Source organism: Copadichromis virginalis, linkage group LG3 (assembly GCF_057382275.1).
Source record: "Copadichromis virginalis isolate Kocher_CV1m ecotype Utaka linkage group LG3, C_Virginalis_male_GT1.1, whole genome shotgun sequence".
In the NCBI taxonomy this organism is placed as follows: domain Eukaryota; kingdom Metazoa; phylum Chordata; class Actinopteri; order Cichliformes; family Cichlidae; genus Copadichromis; species Copadichromis virginalis.
The window spans coordinates 54,235,409-54,262,025 of NC_140620.1; the positions used below are offsets into that span (position 1 = coordinate 54,235,409).

The 26,617-nt window shown below is 40.1% G+C and overlaps 1 protein-coding gene and 1 long non-coding RNA gene across 7 annotated transcripts in view; one reads left to right on the forward strand and one right to left on the reverse strand.

Moving 5' to 3' along the window:
* The window catches only part of nrxn2b (neurexin 2b), a 712,610-nt gene that overhangs the window by 218,682 nt on the left and 467,311 nt on the right, over positions 1 to 26,617 (forward strand). For all 6 annotated transcript variants that reach the window (XM_085451729.1, XM_085451735.1, XM_085451733.1 and 3 more), the window contains one exon: positions 14,068 to 14,085. In XM_085451729.1, coding sequence (XP_085307855.1) covers positions 14,068 to 14,085 — 18 coding nt within the window. The remainder of the gene's footprint in view (positions 1 to 14,067; positions 14,086 to 26,617) is intronic.
* Positions 17,661 to 18,251, reverse strand: LOC146715312 (uncharacterized). Its single transcript, XR_014918949.1, has 2 exons — positions 17,911 to 18,251; positions 17,661 to 17,829 (listed from the first exon to the last, which is right to left on the reverse strand). It is a non-coding gene; the product is annotated as an uncharacterized LOC146715312 (long non-coding RNA).

The following is a 26,617-nucleotide window of genomic DNA, read 5'->3' on the forward strand; positions in this document are numbered from 1 at the left end:
TGCAAGTTTACTAGACTAGCTGAAATCCTTAAACTAAATGAAGGATAGATGTTGAAGATATTGGCTGATATTGGTTTTGTCTGACATATTTTGCCCCCTGTCCTTACCCAAGATAAGATAAATAATATTTGTTTCATTGTGGAAATAAGCTGTAAAAGTACAACTGAACAATGTCAGAAGCATGATGAGTTCATTAAGCAGCATGCCGCTACCTATGTGCATTTCGCTGCATTACATGGAACTTGAAACCCATTTATTGCATATCTTTCTACTGAAACCCAATTTATTATAATATTTCTTTCTCTTCATATAGCAATCAAGTAAGGATATGATGACAGTTGTGGCAGTAAATCAGATTTTCTGGTGGGTAAGCCTTTCAAGCTGGCTGGCCTCTGAGTGTCCAAAGGACTGGTGCCTCCTCAGAAAACAACACTGGCTATCAACCCAATCCAATTGCTCAACTGTAGCACTGTTACCTGGCAACAGCTTTCTCTTGCCTCCTTTGGAGGTAGCAGGATAATATGAGATAAAGAAGAATGAATTATTTCATTATTAATAATAATTAATTATTGTACTAATTACATTTATAATAGAAAATAATTTATCTTGCACATTTTGAAATCTTTTGTAAAATGTTTTCTTGATTTATCCTTAGAGACTATATGATTATATTTGATTATACTCTTGCTATAGGGTCATTCTTATTCAAAACAAAGGAATATCCTAATGTGTTCATCTTAGTGTCAGATTATGCTAACAATATGCTTTTTTAAATTTTTTTTGCAATTTAATACACACTTCAGGTTTTTTTTTAAAATTTATTTATTATCTATGTGTTTTTGCTTAGTGCTTGCCATTTTTGCTGTTGTGTATGTCAGGCTTTCTCTTCAGAACCCTGAAAGTTCCAATTAAAAAGTTTCTTTTTTCTTCTTCTTTTTTTTCACAAAATTGTGGAGTCATGGGATCTTGCAATAGTTCCAAAAGTTAGCAACATACGCTAGGTTCTTAACATCCTATGTTTAGAAAACAAGTCTGTATGGTAGTCAAAGGAGCTTGGAGAAAAGCGTCTGGACTTCTTTAAGTTACTTGAAGACGTTTCACCTCTCATCCGAGAAGCTTCTTCAGTTCTAAGGTCAAATGGTGGAGAGTCCCAGATATAAACCTAGTGGGAGTGTCCCCCCACAGAGGGACAAAAGGACCCCCTGATGATCCTCTAATCGCCTGTGCCAAGGTGTGAAACTGGGTGTGGGTCCCAATCAGCCAGTTTCGGGTGTGTTCATTGTGAAACCTGGCCCCACCTTATCATGCGAATTCCTGAGGTCAGATGGCCCAGGATGTGAGTGGGCGTTAAGGCGTCTGGGAAGGGATCTCAAAACTGGATTATAGATGGCAGAGAGTTGGTGTCGTAAACCCCCGCCTCTGTTCAAAGATGGTCGCTCACAGTGGACATAGATGGCTTCTTTCACTCCTCTTTCAAACCATCTGTCCTCTCTGTCCAAAATGTGAACATTGGCATCCTCGAAAGAGTGTCCTTTATCCTTAAGATGCAGATGGACTGCTGAGTCTTGTCCTGTGGAGGTGGCTCTTCTGTGTTGTGCCATGCGCTTGTGAAGTGGCTGTTTGGTCTCTCCAATGTAGAGGTCTGGGCATTCCTTGCTGCACTGTACAGCATACACCACATTGTTAAGTCTGTGTTTTGGCGTTTTGTCTTTCGGGTGAACCAGTTTTTGTCTGAGCGTGTTGCTGGGTCTGAAATGCACCGGGATGTCATGCTTGGAGAAAACTCTCCTGAGTTTCTCTGATACACCGGCTACATAGGGGATGACAATGTTGTTGCGTCTGTCCTTCTTATCCTCCCTCGCTGGTGTCTGGTCTTCTTTTCTGTGCCTCTTTGCTGACTTTAAGAACACCCATTTAGGATAGCCGCACGTTTTGAGTGCTTCCTTTACATGCGTGTGTTCCTTCTTTTTTCCTTCAGGCTTAGAGGGAACATGTTCTGCCCGGTGGTGTAGGGTCCTAATTATTCCAAGTTTGTGTTCCAAAGGGTGATGGGAGTCAAAGAGGAGGTACTGGTCCGTGTGTGTGGGCTTCCGGTAAACTTCGATGTTGAGTTTGCCGTTCTCTTCAATGTGCACAGCGCAGTCCAGGAAAGGCAAACAGTTGTCCTTTGTGTCTTCCCTGGTGAACTTGATGTTTTTATCCACAGCGTTAATGTGCGCAGTGAAGGATTCCACTTCTTGTGTCTTGATTTTGACCCAGGTGTCGTCCACATATCTGTACCAGTGGCTGGGTACTCTTCCTTTGAAAGAGCCAAGCGCCTTTCTTTCCATTTCCTCCATGTAAAGGTTGGCTACAATAGGTGACACGGGGGAGCCCATGGCACAGCCATGTTTTTGTCTGTAAAACCCTTTGTTGTATTTGAAATATGTAGTGGTGAGGCAGAGGTCTAACAGTGTGCAAATCTGATCGGGTGTGAAGTTGGTCCTGTCCTCCAAGGAGCTGTCTTCTTGTAGTCGTTTTCTGACAGTCTCCACGGCCTCCGTGGTGGGTATGCAAGTGAAGAGAGAGACTACATCAAAGGACACCATGGTTTCATCTGGATCCAGGGTAAGTTTCTGGACCTTGTCGGTGAAGTCGGTGGAGTTCTTGATGTGGTGTGGGGTGTTCCCCACAAGAGGAGCAAGGATGGTAGCAAGGTGTTTAGCAATGTTATAAGTGGCTGAGTTTATGCTACTGACTATGGGTCTGAGTGGGACAGCTTCCTTGTGGATTTTAGGAAGTCCGTAGATGCAGGGTATGGCATCCCCTGGGTAAAGGCGGTGATATGTAAGGCGGTCAATGATTTTGTCCTTTTCAAAGTCTTGAAGGCAAGCTATAACTTTCTTTTTGTAGCTGCTTGTGGGGTCTCGCTTTAAGGCTTCGTAGGTATTGTTGTCACTGAGGCGAGTAGTGATCTTTGTATGGTAATCTGTAGTGTTTAGGACCACGGTGCATCTTCCCTTATCAGCTGGTAAAACAGTGATGTTGTGGTCTTTGCTCAGGGAAGCGACGGCCTTCTTTTCCTGTATTGTGAGGTTGGATGGAGGGACTTTGGCACTGGAGAGCATGGCTGAGACTTTCATCCTGATTTGCTCTGCTTCTGTCTGTGATAATTTATTAATCCATATGGCAGATTCTGTGGCTGTGATGAGGTCCACTATGGGCAACTGTTGTGGAGAAATGGCAAAATTGAGTCCTTTGGCTAATACTCTCTTTTCAGGTTCAGTGAGAATCCTGTCTGAAAAGGCGGGGGTTTACGACACCAACTCTCTGCCATCTATAATCCAGTTTTGAGATCCCTTCCCAGACGCATTAACGCCCACTCACATCCTGGGCCATCTGACCTCAGGAATTCGCATGATAAGGTGGGGCCAGGTTTCACAATGAACACACCCGAAACTGGCTGATTGGGACCCACACCCAGTTTCACACCTTGGCACAGGCGATTAGAGGATCATCAGGGGGTCCTTTTGTCCCTCTGTGGGGGGACACTCCCACTAGGTTTATATCTGGGACTCTCCACCATTTGACCTTAGAACTGAAGAAGCTTCTCGGATGAGAGGTGAAACGTCTTCAAGTAACTTAAAGAAGTCCAGACGCTTTTCTTTGCAAGCTCCTTTGACTACGATGACCTGGATGACTGAGAACCTTCACAGACAAGTCTGTATGGTATTAGCACACAGTCTAAGGAGCTTGGAAAGAAAAGCATCTGGACTTCCTTGAAGACGTTTCACCTCTCATCCGAGAAGCTCCTTCAGTCCTAAGAGCAACTGGTGGGGAGTCAGATTTTAAGAGGGTCATAGACTCCCTATTGATTCTTTACCTAATCACATGAGCCAAGGTGTGAAAACAGGTGTGGGTCACAATCAGCCATGGTTTCGGGTGAACCCATTGTGAAGCCTGGCCCCACCCTATCATGTGATTTACTGAGGTCAAATGGTCCAGGATGTGAGTGGGCGTCTGGGAAGGGATCTCAAAACTGGATTATAGATGGCAGAGAGTTGGTGTCGTAAACCACCACCTCTGTTCAAAGATGGTCGTTCACAGTGGACATAGATGGCTTCTTTCACTCCTCTTTCAATCTGGGACTCTTCACCAATTGCTCTTAGAACTGAAGAAGCTTTTTGGATAAGAGGTGAAACATCTTCAAGGAAAGTTAAAGAAATCCAGATGCTTTTATTTCCAAATTTCATAGACTATGATGTAGGGGTGGGTTTTTATAATCGATTCATCGATTAAAATCGATTCTGGCTTGGATAACGTAAAATCGATTCATTAAAATCCTGAATCGATTTTTTTAATATAAATTTATTTTGCCCGAAATGCCAGAATCTCTGGTGACATCTCACAAAATTTCAAGAACCACCAAACAGTTAAGACAGTAAATGAGAGCAGGTACACGGATTCTGCACATAGACTTAAACACACAGCGCGACCCGCGGATCAGAATCAGTGAGATGTCGCCTTTCTCACGGTCGGGGCTGAAAGCCGACAGCTCGCTGATTCAGCGGGTCCGCGCTTTGTGTTCACGCCCTTTATGAGCCGATTTTAAAGCTGTTAGTTTGATCTCTCTCCAAACAATATTGACCGAACCAGCAGAAGAAGATCCAAACGCTTCACATAAACATCGTCATGAATTCACTCTGACTTTTACTGTTTTGCTTCCACCGCGATGCACAGCTCTCTCTCTCTCCCTCCCTCTCTCTCTCTCTCTCTCTCTCTCTGTACTTCAAGAACAGTTTCCCTTTCTTCATTATTCGCTTGCTTGTTACACAAGTCTACTGTTGTTTACAGCGCTGTCAGCCGCTGTTTTTTTCCCTTTTACATTCTTCCGAAAAGAAAACCTCATTTCTGCTGTTCAATACTGAATAAATTTAAACTTTTTAAAATTATTCAAAATGCAAAACGCTTAACCGTGTCTCTAATAAAACCGCTGTAACTTCAGAGGTGATGTTCATATGTTGATTAATGGTTTTCTTTCGTTTTTGATGTACTGCAGAATATTTTTATAAAATCCCAGGCCAGGAAAACCACCTTCATGTTTTTCTGTGTTTTATCTTCAGCTACTTTGACACAAAAGCATCTGCTGTGATGCTCACACCTTTGATAAAGTCTTGCGAGTGTCAGCTTCCTTTTTATAGATACAAAAATATGTAAATGTACTGATCTGAATTATAATATTTCTGACTGTCAAAATTTCCCAGATTTAAATCGAATCGAATCGAATTAAATCGAATTAAATCGAATTAAATCGAATCGTGGATCGAATCGATTCGGGACCTTGTGAATCGGAATTGAATCGATTCTAGAAATCAGTGACGATACCCAGCCCTACTATGATGACCTGGATGACTGAGAACCTTCACAGACTTATTAGCACATGCTTCAATGCATGAGCTACTTGCAGGAACTATTTGAAGGCTACATGATCCACGTGACAAATTGAAATCTGAACCCCTGCTGATATGATAACTGCTAATCCAATTCTACAGCAACATCACGCCACAATTAATCAGGTGTAATAAACCAAATTCTAGGCTTCAAAGAATGGACATTTGGATGAAATTGACAGGGATGAAAATATTTATTGGGTCTATATTATTTATTTGCTGTTTGATTTAATTTGTACTGAGACGCTGACGGCTAAAGCAAAACGATCGGACAGATGGGAGCTAAAGATTACTATAGTTGTGCTATCCAAACTTTTAGAGTTTAGAGCCGACTTATTGTTATCTCAGTTTTGAAATCCAGTCCAGTTGGGTACAGTAGGTGCCTGCAGTTCAGGTGTTTGTGAGGTATTTGTAGTTTTTTGTTTGTGGAGTCACCGTGAAGAAACAGAAAAAAAGCCTAACACCTACAGTATATTCCTGCCATGTCATGCCCATAGCATTCTCAGTTACTGCCTCCTGGTTGCAGTATTCATGCAGCCTTTACCTAAAGCCCTATCTCCAGTGAGTCAGGTATGTTGGCTCCTTCATCAAATTACCTCAGCAGCAGGCTCGATGTGTAGATAAGGTCGGAAACCAAGGAAGTAAGGACTCCACCCTAATCACATCATTGAGATCTGCTGCTGCTTCCCATGGCAGACGTTTTCACTAGTTTTGCTTCAAGGCTGACAGCAACTTGTTCACCCTCTTTCACTCTGAAGAACAATAATCCACCTCTGAGGCCAAATATCACAGCCCACACACAGCCTGAGGGTTTGTTTTATGCCTTTACTCCTTTCAATGTTCTCCTGAAATTTCTTTGTCTGTTGCAGTACTGCAATTCTATTGAAACCTAGATACCATTGTATATATTGATAAAAATAATAATTATTTTAGGGTTTTTTTTATTTTATTTTATTTATAATAGTATTACAATAGCAGTAATGGTTATTGATTTAGTTTATGTGGATATTTTATTTTATATTTTACTATGGATTTAAGTTTATTATCAAACCACTTATAGTGTGTTAGTTGTAAATACTAAGTTGTATGAATGGCCTGCCTGTCATTTAAAAACCCCATACCACTGCTGGGGAATTACGGTTTTTTTTGCTAATTACTTTTTAAATTGTCCATCCATACATTTTCTGCCATTTATCCAGGACTTATCTGACTTATGTCAGGGCAGCAGCCAAAGGAGAGAAGCCCAAACCTCCCTCTACCCAGCAAACTCCTTCATTGTAGCTGGAGGTATTCCCTGGCCAGCTAAGAGACGTATTCTTAGTGTGTCCTGGGCCTATCACAGGGCTTTCTCCTTGTAGAACTTGTCCAGAACACCTTATCCATCCTATTCTAATCTGATACACAAACCACCTCAGCTGGAGAAGTAGTGGCTATACTCTATCTCTATGATAGCCACAGTTCAAGTAAAACAGATTTCCACAATTGTATCCACAATGTTATTCTGTTGGTCAAAACCCATGCTCAGCTCTTTCATTTCCACAATGGACTGGTACAGTGTGCCCATGTCAAAGGTTACAAAGAGCAGCTATAGACACTGTCATTGTCAATGTGAATGTTAAAGACTCCAGTATGCAGCCACGATGGAGTCATCAGGTGGAGTACCCTCCAGCACTGCATCCAGAGATTCAAAGAAGGTTGGGTACTGTGGACTGTCATTTGGCATATAAGCCATGATGCATTCCACAATACGAATACTCAGGAAAGCAATCCTGTCATCCACTGGGAAAAATACCAATGTACAGGCAGTGAGCTGTGTGATACCCACGATACCCACCCCTACCTACTGCCTCTTGCTGAGGGAAACTCGAGACTGGATCAGTCTAGCACCTCTCAAGGAAACTGGTTCCAAAGCTAGAGCCATGTGTTGAGGTGAGCCTAAATATATCTAGCCAGTAGCTAGACTCCATGTCCCAGTAGCTCTTTGTATTAACATCACCCATGATGTATTTGGTGTGGGAGAGTTTACCAGGGGCAACCCCCCCTAACAAAATAGCCACTGGGATCAGTTGGACAAATAAACCCCTCCACCATGATAAGGTGGTAGCTCACAGATTTTTTTAATTGTGTTTTTGTCAAGTAACTGTCGACTGCAATATGGGTGAAGGGCTCACACTGATAAGTGTAGAAAAGCTGAAGAGGCAGATTGATAAGAAGGGCTCATGAATGTATCTTCATTCTTCTTTTCACTGATTCAGAAAGTGCTATTTATGCACACAACTGAAATTCTGTTTGCACTTACTCGTTTAAATGTCAAGCGTAATATTTAGGTAACATTTTACTATTAATACTGAACGAGATATATATTATATACAGCTCTTCAGCAAGCGTTTTCACCATTATTTGGTTAAAATAAATTGTTGTGAGCGGTAGCATGGCCATGCGCATTCCCACAAACAGAACTCGTGTTTCCAAATTAAAATTGTGTGCCTCAGAAGCCTCAGTTTGCCTCTGTGAAAGACACCTGTCACACCTCTCAGAAGTCGCTGTGGTGACGCAAATGGAATTTCATAACAGTATGAGCTGTGTCACATTAGTGTTTATTTTTTGCCTCCAAGCACAGAAATAAATATAGATTGTGCCAAGTTTAACTCGCATACTTTTACTCAGTCTCCAGTGCACCCGCATTCAAACACAGACAAGTCATAAAGTTAAAGTGAGGATGCTATTTAAAGGCCAAACACTGAATTATTTCTTGTCGGTGACATTTTTTCTCTGTGAATGAATGAAAGTACCATTTCAAATGATTTACCCGAGGCAAATCGTGTTCTTAGCACTGAGCTGTATGAACGTTGTACCTCATGTCAAAAGCTGTGAAGCCTAAGTAACTGTAGCTTGTTAATAATTTATATTTTGCTTCTCTGAGTGGAAACTGGCGATCTCACCTTGTTCAGCCTGATATGTCTCACTGGATAGTGAACAAGTCTATGAAGCAATAATGAAAAAATGAAAAAAATTAAAAATATGCTAAAAATAAATGGTCAACAAGTTCTTTTGAATACGGTATAGAGAGAGATCCTTTAATATTCTACTTTTAAGACAGTAATAGGATGATTTTGTAATTGTCTGTATGTAGCTCTTAAAATAATGGATAAACTATTTCAGTCTGAGTACAGCTGCAGGAGGTTTTGGCACATCCACTGGCTAATTTGTTTAGTGCAGTTTACAAGTGATTAAAGGGGACCGAAAATCCTGAGCTGAAATAGATATGTTCAGTGTGTCATCTGCATAACCACAATAGGAAATAATCAAATGGTCTTCACTGTCTGCAGTGAACCTCCTCTGTGGGGATACAGGAGGTTTTATTCCTTACAGTTGGATACATAGCCAACTATGTATATCTATTTTCCTTAATAAATGAAAATTCTTCACTAATTCTATAAGACTTCATCAAAATAGAATGCATGCTTTTTCCCTTTAGGTAAACACCAACTAATTGCAATAGTTGCATTGACACCTCTGTATGAGTAAGAATTTTCCTGCAGTCTCTCAGCAACTCACTAAATTCAAAGCCAATTGCCCCATTTTAATACATTTTCCACCAAAGCCAAAGATTACTGCTCTGTGTATAGCACTGACTGACATAGTCAAACTTTTCTGGTTGTACTTTCATTGCAGGAGACCACACTAAGAAGCATTTAGTTGGTGTTTTTGTCAGTAGACAGAAGTGTGCTGGTGAGATGAAATAAATGCTGTGAAACAGTTCAACTAGGAGTCATGCTGAGTTAGTGTTTTACTGAAATCATTTATTTGTGACGGGTTGTTTATGTTGTTGTCTAACACATACCATCTCTGTTTTTTACCTCGCATGCTTTTTGAAAAGTAGCAACTCTGAGAACATAAATGATCTTTGTGGGTGTAAGTATAAAAATAGCAGCGGCTTAAAATAACTTAGAAAACTTAGAAAGGTATAACTTTAAAACTTAAGTTGTTTTGTTTTTACTTCCTGTATTTTCTAATGTAGCCAACTATTAAGATTTGTCCAATTTAATTACAGCAGAGTGAATGCATTGCATATGTGTTTGTGTAATCATAACATTTGTGTCAGAGTAGTTTGACTTGTCAAGTGCAACTAACTCAATTTGAACTAAAAGGTTAATTGCTCAATCGCTCAGGTTTTTATCTTCCATTGTGTAGTGGTTAACACACTTGCAAGCAAGCAAAATATCACTGGTTCAATTCCAGATGATAACACAAAGCTCCTTTGGACTGGACCGGATAATCGATTCGGCATTATATAAATAATATTTACAATTTTTTTTTAAATATCATTACAGGTTAGCGGCACACAGTCACAATAGATAACGGATATATATATTACCTTAAGGTTAGACTGGATCTAAATGAAAGAGCCAGTCACAACAAGTCACAACCAAAGAAGCGAGTATCCAGAAAAATGGTTTTGTTCTACCCGAATTATCATTTTATTTATTTAATTTTTGTTTTTGAGAAACAAAAAGGTTTATTCTTCTTCTAAGTGGACACATCCCAGAAGTGCTTTTCCAGATAAAAGCTCTCTGGGCTCTTTATCCAGGAGCAGGACTATGGTACTGTAAAGAAGAGAAGCTAACCAGGATTACAGACAGACAGAGAGAAAGAGATGAAGATGAGAGAGGAAGAGGGCAACTTCCTGTGTGTGTGTGTGTGTGTGTGTGTGTGTGTGTGTGTGTGTGTGTGTGTGTGTGTGTGTGTGTGTGTGTGTGTGTGTGTGTGTGTGTGTGTGTAAAACTGTAAAAACAAACTAATGAAAACGTCCTTAAGCTTCATTTTCCAAATAAAAAAAAAAAAGTACATTAGAGTTTATGGTGAACCTCTTGTATTGTGATGGTTACTTTTCTTTTTTTATTTCTTTTTTTTATTAAGCTACAGTGTAAAAAAGAGAACATTTGAGCCAGGGGTCTTTAACTCACTGATCTGGGTGCATCTTTGGGGTTGTATCAGAAAAAGCATCTGGTGTTAAAATCTGTCCTGAATCGAACATTTAGAACAGGGGTCTCAAACTTATGAGCTGTGGGCCACTGCTGGCAGTGTCATCTCATGTGAGGGCCACTTTAGTACAAAGACAAACAAACAAGAAAACACCCACAAATATTTCCAAAAATGCTTGCTTTTTTAAATTTCCACTATTGTATAACAAGACAAAACTGCAGACATGAACACATTTTTTCTCGCTCTTAATTAACTGAACCCTTTCATTAACCTACCAAATAAACAAATTGGTCTTCTCTTTCTTGCCAGACACGTGGGAGCACTTGTGCTATAATTTTGTTCGTATTTAACAAAATAAATGCAGACATTAGTCTTTGAGTGCTAGTGAAAATTGTCTCCTTTACAAATAAGTCTCTCACTGAACTAACACAGCCAGTACCTCAACATGTTTCTGCTCTCTGCTCATATCGCCTTCATATTAACTCATTTTTGGCTTTTTAAGGAACTTATTTTACCATTACAGTCAACAACAGCAAATCCTCCCTAACAAAAAAGTAACTTCAAGGGCCAAATTGCATTATATTTTGTCTCTTCAATATACGAGTAGGGGTGATGTGGGCTGCAAGCGGCACCCGGGCTGCGAGTTTGAGACCCCTGATGTATCTGAAGTGGTGATTAGTTACAGCCTAATTAAAGAATTCCTACGTAAATAAATAGTATGAAGATTCTCCTTGGATGATAAAAATGTATTTATGATTGAAAACAGAGCCTAACATGAGAAGTTTTCCATAAGGTTCAAAGGTTAGAGATAACACACAATTACACAACATGAGGAATGTTCTATTTGAAATGCACCGTGTTCCTTTCATCATTGGACAGTAACGCAAACGACAAGAAATAAAAGCTTCACTGCTTCAGTACAGTCATTCAAATATTTAACTTTATGGTTTTTAGATGATAACATTTCACATTACCAAACTGTCATGGATGTAGTTATCTAGATCAACACGTAGAGATTTGCAGGTACATTAATTTATTAAGTGGTTACAGCAGCGTTCGGTTAAGAGGGTTTAAAGCTTTAGCGGAAAATGCTTGAAAGACATACGCAAAGATTTACTCGTTCATATCGAGTTTACTTGCGCACATACAATCTGTAGAGGTCAGTCCAAGTTGGTCCCATCGTCTTTTTTTATATTTGTTTCTTAAAAATGAGAACAAACAGTATCTTTTACAGTATATAAAGTCAGTACACAGTTGGTGGTGTACGTTTATCTGTGTGCAGGCGTGAGCACTGTTTCAATCTTTTGTGTGTGCCATAGACAAGAATGGTTAACAGCTAAGCAGTGCAGAGCAGGAGGTGCCGAGAGTGACATGCAGTGCAGTGTAGAAAACTTGGCTATGGTTACAAAAACCAACTCAGCTCTGGAGCTTGCTCGTACACTGTGGATCATCAGCCTTAGTCCCAGTATGTTTCCTTTATGAAATATCTTCATGAGTGCTTTACTCTTACTGGAATCCAGCTGGGGTTATTTACTGTACTACAGGGGTCACTTCTGGCTTTATGGCTCTGCCCCTGGGTCCTAACACCTCTCCAGAATGATATATCTTCACTAAAACATGATTACCCCAGCTCAGTGTCCCACACTGTTAAGAGGGCTTCCATAACTTTATATTTGTACACAGCTGCCATAACATGGTATTATGTACAATACCTGCAGTTTTGATGTACAAGTTTGCCACTTTGTACATCTTTATTTTTCTCACTTGTGTGCTCACTTTGGCTTGGGAAAAGTGGAAAGGCATGATAGATGAGCTGTCTCATTTGCCCAGTTCCACTGTCTTCGCCTTCTTGTCTCGAACACACACACACACACACACACACACACACACACACACACACACACACACACACACACACACACACACACACACACACACACACACACACACTTCTTACTTGTTCTTGTCATTGGCTACACTGCTTGTTTGAAAGCACGTTTGGCGATTGCAGAGTGAGCAGGGCAGCTGATAACACTCAGGAGCAGGAGATACACTTGTCAGAATCCAGGATATTAACAAACAAACCTTGGGAGACTGAGCCCTATTGATTGTGTTTATTCCTCTGGCACCTTTTTGCCCGTCGCCTTCATCCGCTAGTCTGGACATTTAAGCTCTGTTCCAGATCTTGTGCTGGGACCTAAAATAAAGAAAAAGGCAAAGGCCCCCACAGTCCAACTGTTCTGGCCAGGATTCCTGCTCTGCTCCATGTGTTTCAGACTGAGGAAGCTTTTTTTCACCACACACATCTAATGACAGCAATCTTGCCAATATGGATGAGAGCCTATTCTGGGCCGCTTTGTTTATAGTTGGCACCAATATACGAGAACTCTGACCAACAGCTTGTTGGACTGAGGTATAAATTGTCCTCTCTTGACTTTTTGCATTTTGAGTAAGCTCGCAAAATGTATATTTTCATGATTTTAAGAAGGCATTTTTAAAAAAAGAGAGCCCACCTATGAGGAGGACAAGACAGCTTTATTTTCTTCGGTCTTCATTTCACCCAAATAAATCTTAAAACATTTTCAAATCCTGTATGTCACAGTGTTACATATGGGCGTTAGCTTCCATAATGTTTACATTAATGTTTAGATTTCCATTTAACTCCCCCCCCCATTGGTCTTAGCAACTACTGTATGCTTTCTTTAATACTTAATACTTTTCTTTAATACTTCTCACCTACGAGCTAATGTAATAGCTCCACTCTTTTAATTGGAGCTTTGCCCCCACAGCATAGATCAATATTTCAAACGGAAATTATGTATGTTTTTCCCCCTCTCTCTCATTTATTTTGAATCACCTATTGAGCATTGGATCAGATCCAAAGGAGTGTGGTGATTGGTGGGTCTAATTAGTTAGTCTGTGTATAATGTACAGTATAGTTAGCATGATATGTTGGAGAGCTATGTCATTCTTTTAGCAGGTAACAAAAAGCACAAGCAAGCTCTAACTTGCTGTGATGTTGCCTTTACTAGATCTTTATTCAGATTGAAGTGTATGTGAGTCGTGTGTATGTTAGTGAACTGTTGAATACAACTATCTTTCTTTATTGTACCCATAGTTTTTTTTTTTAACCTCTTTGCAAGATTGCTTTTATTTAATAGAAATAGGCTTAATTGGATAATCGGGTGTTTTGAGAGTCAGAGATGCAGAATAAATGCAGCCAAGGAGAATCTTTTTTTTTTTTAATTAACTCGTTTTTTAAATGAGTTTGAATCCCGCTGAAGGATGAGTTATTTGCACAGGAGAAATGAAAGTGAATGTCAAGAAGTTAGCTGTTGCATGAAAGAGTCTCTTTTGACCTTTAAGACCTTTTTATAACACAATATTAATGCTGACTTTTATACAGCCTTGATAGTTGTTTTCTTCCGTCTCAATTAGCAGCCCTGTGTTAAGGCTTATGTGTGAAACAGTGCTCTGGTAGACCTCAAATGCTAATTGCATTCTGACTTTTCTTTTTTCTGTGTGCTATTATATGTCATTTTGTCTTGACTATTTTTTATGCGAGCAGGAGTACGGTGCAAGCGACATTTGGCTTTGCTGTTTAAACTGATCCATCTTTTTCCTTTTGTCTTTTCTTGTTCCTCGCTTACAGGTGATTCATCGCAAGTTGGTAAGTCAACATCTTTCTTTGTTTTTGCCACATGTACGCTCACCTCGATTCTGCGACAGTCGATCGGTTGCAGACGACCTTTATTACACAGTGTAGTCGGCTGTGTGTGAATGTTTATATCCACGCAAACCACCCGCTAATTATCCTTTTGAATTCTGCACTGCTAGTGTACACTGAGCAATGAAACTGTTGAATAGAAACACATTCCTCTTCCTGCCTTTCACCCTCTCATTTATATTCTTTACACATCACACTTATTTGATTTTGTGTACTATATTACCTTCTATAGTTGTTTGCACTGTATATTGAATGGGGATTTCTAACAGTTTACTGTGAAAAGATCAAACTCTAAATTCCTGCTTTGGGAGTCTGATGAATTGCACCGCCTTGTAATGTAGATGCAAATTTTAAAGCTCCCATTGAGTGACTAGCCAGTTTGGGAACCCAGACATAATTCTGTTTGAATAATGTATGTTACTGCACTGGCTTTCTTATCATGATATAAAATTCAAGGAGTTGTTCCTTTTTTAGTTTCAACCTCATAAAATGATTCATGCAGGGGCTCAGAGTCTGATGTATGGATTTTAGTAAAAGATTCTTGTTACTTTACTCATGAGCTTCCATTCATTTATTACCATAGTTTAGTGCTTTCCTTTTTATAATGGGCCATTAATGGCTGCCCTTCTCTTTGCTGCCTACTGCCCAAAATTAAAAAAAAAAAAAAAAAGTTTCCTTTCAAAGTGAAGCTCTGAGAGGAAATTCAGAGTTATCGTCAAATTCTATTTGTTGTCTTGTTCTTTGTTTGGCCTGAGGTGCTCTGAGGGGTGTGCTGTGAAGCAGGATGAATGGGTTAGTGAGATATGCTGATTTGTTGCCAAGTCTCTTTTAAACTGATTGTTTTGAGCATGCAGAACAGATTAGAAAACTGCTTGGTGTGCATTGCATTTCTTTCATCGAAACACAGTGTCAGACTCCAATGCACTTCTTCAGCTGCATTTCGCTTACACCAGGTTTTATATCCTTTGTGTTTCTCCGCAACTTGTTACTCCTGACTGAAGAGTCAAATGACACATTAAATATCCTCTTTTATGTGAGTATGCATGGCACCTTAAGAAGAACGCGTGGGTTACATTGCCTCTGATAAGGGTTTTAGGTTCTGTCCAGGAAATGCCAAGAAAAGCTGTCTTCATTGAACTCATTTAGTTCTACAGCTCTCAATAGTGTCAAATAATTTATTTTAACATAGATCGATGCTTTGTCTATAAATATGTCTTTAAATATGCTGACATGTCACAGTACGCTAGATTTCTGTAAACACTTAATTTTAAATCAATGGGCGTAAAACAGATGAAGGATTGGGATACGGGTACGACAGCAGCCGCGGTCAGACTAATGAGATGTATCAACACCTCGCTGAAACAGTTAGAAAATGAGATGTGTGAATTTAAAAACTCTAGCTCGCAGCACTTTGTAGCAGTAAACTATTGCTTTAGTGATGTGTCAGTGTTATCACTTCCCTCCTAATAATTAGCTTTGTCTCGCTGCAGTACCCACTATGCATTATGAACCTGCAATAGTAATCTACAGCACAGCAAAATGTGTAGCATGTAATGAGAAAAATAATGTGCAGTTATTCTCACATAGCGATGATAAAGAGGTTTTTAACCCATTCTCTGGGGTGTATTTTCCCCTGTGAGTTCTGCACTGTGGTAATTGAAGCATGTCTCCTGATCCTCATGTGGTTAATGTGTGTGTGCGCGTGTGTGTCAAGGTTTGTCCAGCGAGTGTTTGGCCCAGAGATCTGATGCTGTCTGAATACTAATTTGAAATTTTGTCTGACTGCGGCAGCTTGGAAACTGGGTGGGGACTAGAGGTTTAGTTAGGGACAGGTTCATCCCAAGGGTTACTGTGCAGAGTGGAGAGCACATCAGGTCCTTACCACCCACTAAGAATCAAGATTCAAAGTGGGGGAAGAGATTAAAACTGATTCAAATTTGATCTGGAAAGCTGGTGCAATTTGAGTTTCGTCGTTATTTAAACCACTGGGCAAAGAACAACGCTATACTTTGTTTTGATTTGTGATATAAGCTATTTCTGCACCAGTCTGCAAAGTCAACATGGCTTTGGTCCTGTAGATATTGGAGGATTCACTAAAATGTAGCTACTCATCAGCTCATCTGGTTCTGCAGACTCTGTTTCATGCAATATTTAATTAGTGAAAAGGTTGCACTGTAGCCCATATGCCCAACCTAAATCACTCAGGCTTTCTTTAAACATAAGCTGTATATAAAATAATACTTCATTGATTACTTGATAGACACAGTCACACTGTCTTGAAAGGCAGTAACAACTTGCGATTGCAGCACTTCACATTGCAGCTTTCTAAAAGTCAGTCGATTGGTCCAAACGTACAGTGCTTGTTTTCTTCAAGTTTGTTTCAAACTTGATAAGCTGTCAAAATACTAGTGCGGTGTACAGATTTGCACATACGCTGACATCTTTCCCATGGGATTTTGTCAGAACTCATTAAGTACAGTTAAACCTATATAGGAAAGAATGTCTCATCTATCTCCACAGCCATTTGCCAGTGTTGAAATGTGTATTATTGCCACTAGTTATTGTTGTATTTTTGTACAGGGTCCAGTTTTTTGTTTTTTGTGTTTTGTTTTTCTTTTCCCTGTCAGGCTTATGAGGCAGGTTGTGGCAGAGATAATTGTTGTCCCTTAGATGTGGAGGCAGGGAGGCTGACTATAAGCAGAGATCCTTATCCTATTGCTGTATTTCATTCTGACTCAAAAAAAAAATGGCTTTGGCAGAAGCACAGACATCTTTCTGTGTACCTCGCTCTCTCTCTCAAGCCTTGTTCACCAGAGATCAGATGATTAGCATCTCTTCCCCTTTTTCTCTCTCCTCCCTTTGAATGCCAACCTCAGGCGAGTCAGAGCCAGAAAAAGCCTCTTCATGCTTGCCGATGCTGCAATGGGATTGGCCGACTCACCACACATGGTACAAAGAATGCTCGGTTAACCACACATCCACAGTTTGGAATAGAAAATGAGGGATTCAAGCTGGTGGATGGTGCCACTTAGAAAGTGGAATTTTTTGTTTGTTTGTTGGTTTTATACAAGTAAAATGTTTTATACACAAGTTCATTGAAAACTTGTTAAGGCTTTGAGTTTTTATGTTTTTGCTAAAAACATTGTGCCAACAATCAAATGCATTCAGATGTAGCACCTTTAAAATTGAAAGTAATTTGTTGTGGAATAAATTGGATGGCAGCCTAAAACTGCGTTTCTGCCAATAACTAATATTCTGATGGACCTTTTGGATCCAGATATTCAAATGAAGCATTAATTCTATTTTGACAATGAAAAACCATCATTGCATCAAAATAATGTTAGAGTCTGCACAAAACTAGGTACCTCCACCAAGGAAGTGCCTAATATATGTGGATATTCTAAAAATGACATCATGTTATTATGACCTTATGTACATTACAATAACAGGCTGTAAATGTCACGGTCTGGCTGGCAGACCGTGGGGAGATGGGGAAATAGGACCCAAACGCCGGACTCTTCAGTGCAACAGTGTTTATTTACAAGGTGGTGAAGTAAACAACAATAAATCCCCAGTTTCCCAGACTCCCGTGTAGTGTCTTGTTCCCAAAAGTCCCCGTGTAGTGCTCTCTGCCCCAGTGTCCCTGCACTCCCCGTGCTCACTGCTCCTTTTCGTCCCACACTCCTCCTGAGGGGAAAACAATAGAGGTAGCCGTTAACACTTATCCCAGCAGGCATACACTCACACTTGACTTGTTTGAAGACTGACGTGTAGTCAAACGCAATAATCCAGCGTCGGTGGAAGCTCCATCGCTCATCTAAATAGCTCCCCCGACGAGCCCAGATGAGGAGCAGGTGTGCGGCCAGGACTTCGGGTGTGGCCAGCCCTCAAGTTAGACCACGCCCCCAGGGCTGAAGGTGCCTGTAACTTGGCCACAGCAGAAAGGCAAAACACACACACACACACACACATACCTGCCTACATACAGATGTGCATAGGGGCAGTGCAGACAACACACCAAATAATAATAATAATAATAATAACAACAATAACAATAATAGTCACAGTCCCCACTGCCCACGGACCCCGAGTCCCCAGAGCCGGGTCCGTGACAGTAAATGTCTAAATAGCTAACAATTTAAATTTATTGCTAACATTAAAATACATTTAATGGAACAATAAAATGAAAAAATATATATAACCTTTTAACCAAACTTCACATTTTCAACGTAGCATAACTAGCATATTGATGTACGTCTGGCCTGTACAGGCTCAGTCCTCATAATAAAAGCCACATTAACTGCACAATTTGTTAAGAATGCCCCTTGTGGTTTTAATCCACTGGGGCTTCAGTTTCTCAGATGATGGAAGCACTTGGGGATTTATGCTTTTGAACATTTGAACATTTTGTAAACCATTTACTTAGTTGATACCTTGAAAGAAAGATGTGTATTTTGCACATTTCTGTTACATTTGTTTTAAAAAGCATGGCAAACAGGACAAAAATAACATTCCATTATACCTGGAAATGTAACCAATACTTAAGGTATTCCCTGCCTCCTGATAAATAACACAGGATAGGAAGAGCACAACAAAATGGGCAATCCACAATAAAAACTCAAGCCTGTGGCCAAATTTACATACTAAAGGAGAATGGTAATGAGATAGCTACCTGAGATAATTACTACTCAAGGCGTCCGGCTCTTATACTTTACCACAGGGAACCGGTTTAACTCACTACAATTAAATGGGCACTCATTTGCTCCATTTGAGGCACCATTTATGCCATTTTATGCCCCACTGTGTCTTAATTGAGTGTTGACTTAAATATGAAAATTTTGAGCCAACAGACGTTTAAGGATGCAGATTTGGATATCTAATGGATGGATATTCTTCTATTTAAGATTATTAGAAAAAAAATACAGTATTTTTTTTCTTCTTGATTTAATCACAATCACTTTCCAGTGGCGTTTTTATGGATGCACATTTGAACTAAGATTTACAGCTGTTTGTAAAACGGCTATTGACCTTATCAAAATTCTTCTTGTGTACTCCGCTCTTTAGCTCTCGTCAAATACCTTTTTTTGTGTGATTTCTACTGAGGATTATTCTTGCTGGCTAATTTTGAAAGGGATATTGTTTTTTAATACACCTGCCTAAGCTAATATGTATCCTGCCACTGCATAATATCTAATGTGGGGTCTGGCAGGGACTGGGTTATAGAACTTAACTTTTCTGACATCCACATATTCAGGCCTTTATTAATAAGTAATCAGGACAAATAAGAGTCAGCATGTATATTTAGTTTTACTGCAGTGTTGCCTAGAAATACTATTATTAACATCAATGACTTCTATAATATTCCTCTTCCTATTGGCGACTATGTAACTGCTCTGCTGACATCCAGCCTTTCTTCGGAGGCTGGAGAGATCTCTGACATGGCAACCAGTCAAACTTACTGCCATTATATTTCATCTCTGTCCTGCCTCAAACAAATAAATTAAACTGTAATATCTTGACTGCTGAGAAATTGCCTTGGGTTGTTATAAATGATGGCGGGTTGATAGTGTGTGATCGTTGAACTTGCTGTATTCTGCTTAACAGTGTGAGACTACATGTTAGAAATAAGAGATGCAGAGCTCTGCGAGATGCACATTGATGCCAGCATGTGAAGATTTATGATGTCCACTTCTATTAGCCTCAGAGTAATTGTTAAGACAGCAACGAACAGTCCATAGCTCTAATCCTCAAATCAAAGAGAAGTTGCACAGACCACCAGCCCTCAGATGTGATTTCCTTCACTCCAAAGCTTTTTTCATTTTTCCATCTTGTTGAAAGATCGCAGTATAGAGGCGACTATACTCCCTGTAATTTCTAATGAGCTAGGATTTGATCAGTATTCTTGAAAGACTTTTTTCATCAGTGGAAGCTTTACTGAAGCAAAGATAATGAATTTATGACAGATATTTTGATGTTTTTTGTTTTAATGTGAGGCTGAAGGTATGTTTAACTTTTAGTGAGGGCTAACGTGCAGCAGATTGTAAGAAAAAAAACAACTGCAGTGTCTTCGGGGCTTACAAGAGCAGGTAGAAGAAAATCCTAGAAAAACAAGGATACAGAGATGAAAGGTTCAAATAAAACAATGCATTTTAAGGAGAGGACGCTAGTCTGGAAGACTCTTGAATTTTTAGTGCATGCGGTGTGAAAACACATCCAATTTATACCCCCATCATTTGTGTCAAGTCCAGGTTGATCACACATCTATTCTGTTGATCCAACTCCATGTGTGTTTAAGCAACATCTAGCATTTGAGGAGGGGAAAAGAGTAATTTGATTATATTATGGGAGCAGCAGGGGTGTTTGCTAAGTTTGGATCAGACCATTGCTGTGGATGAGCCTCTGTGTCCTGAAGCTCCACAGCTTAGAGGGTGTGTTCATTACCAGCCACAGCTTATTACAAACAGCTGGTGCTGGTTACTACCCCGGGGCCAATCGCATACATTATTACACACCATCACACATTCACATCCATGCACCTTTACTCATATGACTTTAATTTGGGAACAACACTTCCCTGTTTTTTAAAACAATTGTTCCATTCTGTATAGTGTGTGGTATTATGAGTGAGCTCAGTCAGTGGTTTGTTGCTGCTCATTTTAAAGTGAAGCTTTAAACCCTGAGTGGGTTTGAAGTGGAATAACGGATTTGATGATATCCATTCCCGTAGTAAATAGAAGGAAATAAAATGAACTTTTCAACTTACCTTTTCTCATACTTGGACATGAATTTAATACCAAATGTAATTTTACTATGAAGTACTCCATTTAGGATTAAGAGGTTCGCTTCTTTCAGCGTATTTCCCCAAATCTCAACCTTTAAATGTCAGTCCTGTTTTATTTTTCAGGCACACAAACAGGCAGACTTTCCTGTGTTTCCTCAAGGTCATGACACTACAACTGTGGGTCTGAGGAAGCGATGACAGACAGAGTTGGTGGCTAACAGTCCACTCCTGCCAACTGTAATCGACTGTGAGCACAGTCATCTCTACACAGCAGTACTGCGTAGAGATCAGGTTTTCTGAGAAGGAGGAGAGGGAAACATGAAGCCTAATTTAACAAAAGCATGAGGACAATGAGGACAATCAACACACAAACACACAATAGCAATTTACATCAGTTTCATTCAATTTTACATTTTTTTTTTTTTGCCTATCTCGTTTGGTTCTTTTGCCATCAGAATTATTGTCTAAAGGCGAAGAAAGATGCCCAATGGATTTACTTTACCAAATTGACCATCCCAGCCTTGCCGTAATGGTCTATTTGATTCACCTTTTATTGTTTATTTTATTTTTAATTTTCACTTGCTAGATACGGCACAGATTTGAATGAGGAAAAGAGAAGGGAGAAAGAAAGAGGGAAAGAAAAACGGCGGAGAAGAGGGACGGGGATAAAGGGCAAGAAACAAAAACCAAGAAAATAAGCAGACAAAAAAAAACATGTATCAATCACCTGGATCACCTGTTGAGAATGAAAAAAGAAAACAAGCAGAAGAAAACGAGAGCAATAGAATAAACAACATCACGATGATCTATGTGAATATAACTGTAAATACTAAATATTAAACGTTATTGTGCTAAGATCGACGGCGCACAGTGTGCTTTGAGGTAGGAGCCAAAAAGGGTGTAGTTTGTGTGTGTGATCACCCGTGTGTACACCTGTGAGCATGAATGCGCTTGTTTTTAAAAGGTTCCTTCATGTAATGATCTGCTAGAGGGTGTGGGGAGCCACTGCCCCGTCCTCCAGGGCATGAAGCAGGTATGGAGGAGATCAAAACTCTAGACATCCGGAGGCCCTCAGAACACAAGAGACCAAGGAAGACCAACAGAGGGGCAGCCGCGCCACTGTCCCAGAAAGAGCTGAGGAGAGTCCCAGATGAGGGCTCACTCAGCAGCCGCGGAGCATAAGCCAGGGGGGGTAGCAGTGACGTGCCCGTGAGCTCCGCCGGCAGCCAGCTGCGCCAGAGTGACCGAGCCCCGGGCCGAGAGGCCGAGGGCACCCCACCCCCGAAGTGGCCCGAGCGAGCCCCAGGCTCCAGGCCCTGATAAGCAGCCACCAAGGAGTGGGCCGGTGTGTACCTGGACGCCCATCCCCGGACACAAAGAACCACCAACGCACCGATGTCTGAGGGCGTCTGCCACTGGCAGGGGAAGTGGTGGGGGGCCTCCAAACCTTAGAGGGCCTGAGATGTCCCCAGAGAGGTGGCGTCTGATACCCGACCTGACATATAGACACAGACATACAAGCACACACATATACAAACATCCATTTCCTCCCTCATGCTCTCATATGCAATTACTCAACACTCACCCAACGTGGAGACAGACATAAAGAGACGCTGTACACACGATCACACTCCCCAAGCGTACTCTAAGCCCCGGGTCTAGGTACCCTTGCCCCTGGAGGGGGAAACTGCACCCAGAACCAGGTGATGTTACCCTTTTCCCTGCGGTGGGGAGAAGCAGATCGCCCCGACTCCGCAGCAGCAGGGAGGCCCCACATTCCAGACCCCAGTCGGACGGCCAACTTCTCCTCCTAGCCCCGCTGAAGGGGGTTTGAAGACTCCAAACCTCCCTCCGCCCACTCATATGTAGTGTTGATACATGTGATACAGAAGACAATAGACGCCCAGGCTGAGATCTTCCTCCACCTCTCCTGTATCTCCCCCTCCTGCAGAGTGAGTTCCTGAAGAGAGGAAAGCTCCTGCAAGATGTAACAACCTCCCCCACCAGTTGAAGAGCCCCCCAGGTGGCTCGATGCACCGGCCGACTTATCATTTATCAAATAGGTGAAACCTTCGTGTCAGTAAAACAGACTATGGTGGTAGTCTTTTGGCTTTAGGTAATCCTCATTTTATTTTCATTTAACTAACTGCAGCCAACCCCATGTGGTCTCGCTCTTGCTCCTCATCGCTGTGTAGTGTCATATTGTTTCATATGTAAGCGTGGCATCAACACACCCCTTTCTCCCCCACTTGCCGTGTGACGTCTTCAGAGGCCCCACAGATCCCCATACATCCCAGCCACTGTGTATCTGTTAACGGTAACTGCTCTGAGGTTTTCAGGCTCCGGTCAGCAGCAAGCCACAGCCGACCTAATCGATAGGGAACCCAATAGGAGGAATGAGTCTCATGAATCAACCTGTCTGGATATAAACCAATACACATGCACACTTATAGCAGGGTACATGCAGTAGACACTGAGCTACACATATATATACACATGTGAAAGGCACGTATACTGTACACATGAAAGAAAAATTATTGTTGCTTATTAAAGTCTTAGTGGTCTACTTTTGATTGTTTAGAATAATTTCATTAGGTTAGTACTGTGCATTTAGTGCACTAAATAAAGCACCTCATTTTCTCCACTGCTTCAACAAAACCCTGAATTTCAATTAAGGTGAAGTCACATTGCTTTTGTTTTTCTTGTTTGTTTTTTTTTGGGGGGGGGGGGTTTGCTTTTCATGGCCTTGTCTAAGCATTTTTAGTGCAAACAAGCTTCTACATGAGTTCATGGTTAAAGACTGGAGTGGAATTCAGGATCATCCATGCATAAACATATATGTATGTTTCTGCCTTCATGTACATGCAGTTTTTACTGGGAATCCAAGTGTGACTGAGGCTGCAGTTTCTTAAAATCTTATTATCTGTAAACACATCAAATTCTGTGTTTATCAAAGCACACCATTCACATCACTGATTCTCTGGTATAATCTGTAGAGTCAGTGCAGTCTGTCTTGCTGTAGTTTTATGGAGTACGCATATACACTTAAATTTTGGGATATTTGAGATGTTGCTTTCGACTTTAATTAAGTCCATTTCAAACTGAGTTCATTTAAAAGTACTTGGCAACTAGCAATGTAGGTTGATGTGGGATGTCAGTACAGAGGACTTTCAGTGACTTCCAAGGAAAGAAGTTGAACAGTTTACTTTGAAACTGTAGTAGAAAGTTTCCATTTTATGTACTGCACAACTCATCTCTATTACCCTGCATGATAAGACACAGAAGATTTTAAATATCTATATTCCACCATCTCAGCAGCCAGGTTTGTTATATTCCACCTCATAAAGCTACAGAAAAGAACTCCACAGCCACCGGTACAAGAGCCAGGAGTCTAGTTGGTGGTGGGACTGAGGCTGCTGCAGTGCTGCTCTGCAGTTTTATGATGGACTAGCTAGCATTGATAGCACCCTGGTCCCCGCTTGTGATCTCACACGGAGTGTGAATGTTTGCTGTGTGGATGTTTGGATGCGAGTGGATGGCAAAGGATTTCATCACATCTGCTCTTTTCTCTGCATTGACCTGTCTATATCTCTCTTGATGGTTGACAACAGGATGTTTTCCAGTGAAAGTTCATAAACCTGTGAAGGGGACAGAGCCACAACAGTGGAAAATTTACTCATTCCTCAGTTGTTGCATTTTTCTACTCTAAAATAGACTTTAATTATGAGCAAGAAACCTGGAAATATGAGGTCGGTCGTTTCTTAATTTCTGCATCCATTTTTTTAAGTGAAGCTGAATAAAGTTTCTTACTGAAAAAGCTTCCTACCATATGTAGCAAGCTGTTTCAGTAAGAAATGTACAATCTGACAAGTGATGGTAGCTACTAAGATTATCTAAAACCTACATAAACAACTAGAAGCTGTGGAGTCAATTAAAATTAAATAAAGTGTTGTTCAAACTTTTTAAAACTAGATGCTGTATTTGTAAGCTCACTTTAGATTTAGATTACTTGCAAAATCACCCAAGTCTTATAGCAAATATAACACTGATACGAATTTTAGCAATGGCTTTGGAATTCATCTAGACTCTTTTAACCTCAGAAAATGGAGAAACTGATGAAACAGAGCCCAATTATTTTTGTTTCTTTTACGCATAACTACAAGGCTAACTTTAAACAATTATTAGAAAGAATCTGTGCTTAGTACTATATAGTAAAGTGTCCTGTAAACTGGTACTTGCAGGTGATAAATGGGGAGGCCGAGTAGACTCACAGTGTTATCAGTGCTACTAAGGCCTGCAAACTAGGAAGAACACAATATTTTCTCAGGGGTAAGACAAAGCCAGGCCATGAGGCTAACATTGATCTATCGTTGTACAGTCAGATTCATGCTGTAAGGGCCTCGGTAAACAATGTTAGAACAATGTTAGAACAATGTTAGAACAAGAGGGCCAGTGTATGTTCATGAAGACTGGTAGGAACTGTAATTTATGTCTCTGTCTATGCACTAAGTGTCCTCATACAGTTTGATAAGAATCACTCAGACAAAATTTTATATAGTTCATTGAGTGTAATATTACGTAAATACTGCTCTGCAGCCGAGATGATTGAGTTTTTACTAGAACCGTGTGTGTGTGTGTGTGTGTGTGTGTGTGTGCATGCGTGTGTGTGTGTGTGATTGATAGATGTGCTTGTAAAAGAAAAAAAGAGACATGTGGCTGTGAAAACGACCAACCAATTAAATCCAATCTGCTCCAGAGGACAGATGACATCATAAACATGCATCATCCTGCCAGTGTGTACACAATACACATACACAGTGTAATATGTGTAATCTCCCTCTCTCTCTCGCTCTCTCTCTCTCTCTCTCTCTCTCTCTCTCTCTATATATATATATATATATATATATATATATATATATATATATATATATATATATATATATATATATATATATATATATATATATCATAATAAATGCACACTAATAAGCATTAGTAAGGTATTACAGGTGTTACATTTACAACCCATTACTCCTCCTCGGTATGTCATTTATAAATTAATATAAATGGTTTATTCTTGCATGTTACAAAAGCTCATGTGTAGCATGCTTAATAATAGTATTTTCACGCATTATAAAGTATGGATTCATTATTATAAAAACAAAAGTATTACATTAATTACAAAAAAGGTATTCATGATCATTAATGAGTCATCATGTCATTTAAACAGTTTTAGTAAATAACAACAATTTAGAATGTATCCACATTTATACAGATACACATTATGAAATGAACTGTTTGTCTGGGAGTGTGCTATTACAGGATTTATAAAAACTTATTTCATGTTGTACTTCATGGCTAGTTAAGTATTTTCTATGATCTCAAGTTTGGACGATCTGTATTTATAAATCAAACTGGAAGGTCAACAGCAAGAACCTTGAGCCTTTGTTCAAGATCTTCAATTTAAAAAAAAAAACAGGCAAAGCACAAAGTGGCACAGAACATACAAATATTTATTGCAAGATGCAAAAATATCTCATATCTCAACATTTGCAGAACACTGAAAGGTAAGTAGGACAGACTAGGACAGAAAGAGACATGCTGAGCAGCTACTCTAACTTATATATATATTGAAACTTTTTCATTTAAAACATGAATAAGGTCATCACAAAGCAAATGAAATATTTCTCAGAG